At 37.6% G+C, this 5,065-nt stretch overlaps 1 protein-coding gene across 1 annotated transcript; it reads left to right on the top strand.

Moving 5' to 3' along the window:
* The first annotated feature begins 389 nt into the window (after positions 1-389).
* On the top strand, positions 390-1,127 carry LOC133890200 (secreted RxLR effector protein 161-like). The gene has a single exon (XM_062330657.1). The coding sequence runs from the start codon at positions 390-392 to the stop codon at positions 1,125-1,127; it is 738 nt and encodes a 245-aa protein (XP_062186641.1).
* The last annotated feature ends 3,938 nt before the right edge of the window (positions 1,128-5,065 follow it).

Below are 5,065 nucleotides of genomic sequence, written 5' to 3'. Positions count from 1 at the left end.
TATAAACTATCAAAAGCATTGTATGGATTACGACAAGCACCAAGAGCATGGTACACTCGGCTTGATCAAACTCTAAAGGATCTTGGATTTCATAGGTGCCCCCAAGAATAAGCTGTATACAAGAGGTGCAAAAAAGGTGAGTTGTTGATTGTTGGAGTTTATGTAGATGACTTAATTGTCACAGGTACAAGTGCAAAGGAAATTGTAGATTTCAAGAAACAAAGGATGAAAGAATTTGAAATGAGTGATCTTGGGTTACTCTCATATTATCTTGGGCATTGAGGTAGAACAGAAAGAAGGTGCTATCACCCTGAAACAGTCAGCTTATGCCAAAAAAAAAAATATTGCAACAGTCAGGTATGGCTGAGTGTAATCCTATAAGATACCCCATGGAACCAAAGTTGCAGCTTAACAAAGATGAGAAAGGGACTGCAGTAAATTCAACCAAGTATCGCCGTTTGATTGGAAGTCTGCGGTATTTGACTCATACACGTCCAGATTTGGCTTACTCGGTGAGAATTGTTAGTCGATATATGGAAAACCCCAAGGAAAGTCATCTCCAAGCAGTCAAACAAATATTGCGATATGTTAAGGGCACAATCCAGTTTGGATTAATATACCTTAAAGGAGGAGAAGGTGAACTAATAGGCTACAGTGATAGCAATCTTGCCGGAGATCTTGATGATCGTAAAAGCACTAGTGGAATGATGTTCTACTACTCTGGTAAACCTGTTACTTGGTGTTCTCAGAAGCAAAGAATTGTAGCTTTATCTTCATGTGAGGCAGAATTCATGGCTGCAACAGCAGCAGCTTACCAAGCTATATGGCCGAGAAGTTTACTGAGTGAGGCAACAGGAGAAGAACCAAGACCAGTACTCTTGCGAGTAGATAATAAATCAACCATTGCACTCATGAAGAATCCAGTGTTTCATGAGAGAAGCAAGCATATTGATACACGATTCCATTTCATTCTTGGGTGCATTGAAAAAGGACTAATCAGTGTGGAGCATGTTAGCAGTGAAGAACAATGTGCAGATATCCTGACAAAAGCACTTCCCAGGGTGAAGTTTAGAGAAATGCGTGAATTGATTGGTGTCAAGGATCTTAATCTTTTCAGTCAGGATTAGGGGGGTGAGTGTTGGTTTAATCCTGACCAAGACAATTGTGTAAGCTTGTACTGGAAGCCTCTTTGTTTAAAAGATGGTTCAAGAATGTTGTGTTGTACTGTGTGCTGTAAGAAAAACAGAGTGTGTAGTAAGTTCTAGCAGCACACGTGTATAGTTAGAAGAGAGTGCTCTTGACGGTTCCTTGATCTATAAAAAGGAACCTTTTTGCTTCCTGTAAAAAGTTTAAGCATGCTGCTCTTCCGTGACTGAAACTCTCTGCCTTCTTCTCCTCCTCTGAGTGATTCAATCCCATCAGAATTACTGAATCCTAAATACAGGTCGAACTATTGAACCGCGAAACGATGAACTACCGAATACATGAAGGATCTGAACCCACCCTTAACTCTGAATAGATGACCTACTGAAAAACAAATCACTCAAGGAGGACTACTGAAGCATAGTAGAAAGTTGTACTGAAAATCAAATAACAAACTAATGAATCCTGAAAGCATGAACTACTAAATCCTAATAGCATGAACTACTGAATCCTGATATTACGAACTACTGAACCCTAAAGGATGAACTACTGAATAAAAAAAAATGAATTACCGAATGCTTTGACCTGGAGGACTACTGACATGGAGGACTGAATCATGAAAACAAATAATTCTGATACAAAAGAAAGGAGGATTACTAAAGTATTAAAAGGAGCACTGAATCCAGAAACTACCGAACAATTTGCTGACATGTATTATTGAATCCTAAAAGTGATTATTACTGACATGAACTATTCAAAGAGAGTACTGCTGGCAAGAGGTTTCAGTAAACATGAAAAGGATGATTCCGTAAGTATGAGGAGTACTGAAGCATGAAAGGAGGATGGATGGATGACAATGCCAATGTGTCACCTCGTCCACCATGCCACCTTGAGGTATGCATGGATGACGATGTCCATGCTAGTAGATGCATAGATCAATGACGGTTAGATGTTAGATAATTTTAGATTATTTTATGTGCAATTAAAATGATTTTAGGTCAATTATAGATTAAATTTTAGGTGAATTTTAGTATTTTAGTGGATTAGTTGCCTCTTAACCAATTTTAGTTAATTTTTAGGTGAATTTCCTGAACTCCGCTACCCATAATACCATTGATGCACAATTGAATATTTTTTATGTAATTTTTTTGATATTGGTGATATGATTATTATGAAATGGGTCGTTGATATGAGGTCACATATTGCAAAATGACATGTTAGATAGCTAGATGTAGCTTGCCCTTCTAATTATTGACAATGATGTTTGCCTTTTCATATCATCAATTGAAACCTGATCATTTCCCATGTACATATTTCAGTGGCTTGCTATGTCGTATTTTACGGCTGAAAGCCTAGAATTTACTTAACTTGGCTAGAATACTATGAATAGGTTCATGGTTACCCGAGTGCTTGCTACATGGGGTATGTAAATCATGTGGATGTTTTGGAAGCGTTCAATTCAACCCTTCTCAACTCAAGTGATTTCTCCCCAGGTGATAAGAGTTCTAGCAGCAGGAGAGAAGCGGGAACCACAAAGACCGATTGGAAAAGTAATATCATTGTAATCCTTTGTCTTATAATTTTAATAATTTGCTACAAGTTAATCCAAAATGAGGATTGCACACTGAATGAATGACTATTTTAATTTCTAGCTTATATCATTTTGGACTTGAATGTGATGAATAGCAAAGTGTATATCTATTGTGCGTGATGAACATATGTGATAAAAATATGTGCATATCTATCGTGTGCGATGAATGCATATGTATTCTAATAATGCATATAAAACAAAATACAATTGGTTTTCTGCTTAAAACGATTGTGATATGAGATGTAAAACAAACAATTTAAGGAAAACACCATATGTGATATGAACATAACACTAACGGTTTAGGAGTAAATCTTTTGTGACATGAACATAACATGGACGGTTTTGCCAAAAAAACTGTCTGTGATATGGACATCACATACTATTCTTATTGTCGTTGGTTGCTTTGACGACACATATCTCACACGGGTGCCGAACCATCTGCCATTGGATGGGTCATCACAAATACTTCACAGCAAACAAAAGGAAAACCGTCTGGCATGAAAGTTTTGGAGCTGTCTGGAATGAAGCATTCTGTAGTAGTGGATCATTTCTGTGATAGTGCAAAACATAATTTTAAGACTCAAACGCACTAGCAATAAATGACTACTACTTATTCGTAAGCCACTAATACACGCATAGTACTCCACTATATGTATGAAGTGACCCTCTAACTTGATGTACTACAGAAAATACCTTCAATGTCAGTTCTAAAATCACCTTCACTGTCGGTTTTAGAGCCGACAGTGAGCAACGAGCAGTGATAGTCCCCAACTATCACTATCAACTTGAGGATCAGCAGTGAAGGGGGTTATCACTGCTAACTGAAAGCTTCAGCTGGCAATGATAGTCGGTCCCTGATCAACATTTTATGGTCCAAAATTTTTTTTTGCCCCGACTAGGCAACCCCCGTGCGATTTTCCACACGATTTTCACGCGTGTGCAGTTCGTAGTACTTAAACCCGGAACCTTTTGCAATCCTTTTGATCTCTTATGTCTGAATTTTTAAACAATTATTTAAGTATTTAAATAACTTCAAATGAAAAGTTTTCAACTACAAAGTTGTAGATCTCATATAGGGCTACAATTTTTATATAAAGTTTATCCTCATCTGACTTCGTATGAAAAAAATAATTTTTTAAGATAAACTATTATCCATTATCACTCTCGGTTAGTAACACGGACCAACAATGATACTTGAGTACTTGATGAACTATCAATACTAGTTTGTGGCTAGAACAACAATGATAATTAAGTTTCACTATCGGTTTATAAGAAGGATCGACAGTGATACTATCACTGTGGATACAGTGATAATCAATTATCACTACTGGTTCTTTTCAAATGGACTTTTAATGCCGAACATTGATACCAACCAACAGTGATATTTCATCACTGTTAGCTCGTAAGTAACTAGCAGTGATAGATCTATATATGGAACCCCATAGAGTAATCATGCATGCATCCATGTTGTATACGCTAGCTATCACTCATTCCATGACCCAGTCATGTTGACAAGCCACACGACACAACTGCCGACGACTAACACATGCATTGGATTAGCTAACTACATACATGCAGAACTCGGAAATGCATGTACTACTACACGTACATGCAACTAACACACAGGACCATGCAAAGACACAAAACCCCGTACTGGTCTGGTCAAGGTTATTGCTAACATTTTCAAAAAAAAAATAAAAAAAGCTAGCATACATGCATGTTGCACTTAGATCACTCTTACAACCAAATAACATCTCATATTCATACCCTTCAAGACTTCAACAGCACCTGATTGCCCATATGATATTCCCTGGTTGTACCTCAATAACTACTCGTCGATCGATCGAGATAGATTCGAGGCAGCTGTTTAACCTCCTTACACAACCCAGGTTTGAATCCTACATGGTCGAGTGGCTCAGGTGCTCATCTTATTCTTTAATAAATTACTATGCTTCTGGTCCATTTTCAAAAGGAAAAATCGTATATATGGCACTTAGATTACGCTTACAAACAACTAGGAAATCTCAAATCATAATGTAGGGTTCAAGCAGGGGCCAAATAAGATATACAATGCAGTAATATACATGTACACTTCCAGCCACTGGCAAAGCTAGCGGCAAAACGATGACGGTACACTAATTCATTGTACATCAAGCAACCTATATAATTTCAAAGCAATATATGGTATATAGGAGTCTGTTAGTAGCAAAATTTGGATTCACCCTGATTCATATGCACCACCAAACTACAATGTAGCGTCACGAATGCTTCCAACAAATTAAAGCCACTGCAACAGCCGTGCAATATTAGCAGCACTGCTGGCTACTGGTA

Source organism: Phragmites australis, chromosome 14, assembly GCF_958298935.1.
Source record: "Phragmites australis chromosome 14, lpPhrAust1.1, whole genome shotgun sequence".
NCBI lineage: Eukaryota > Viridiplantae > Streptophyta > Magnoliopsida > Poales > Poaceae > Phragmites > Phragmites australis.
The sequence above is the reverse complement of the archived record's forward strand: the minus strand, read 5'-3'. Positions and strand labels throughout refer to the sequence as shown.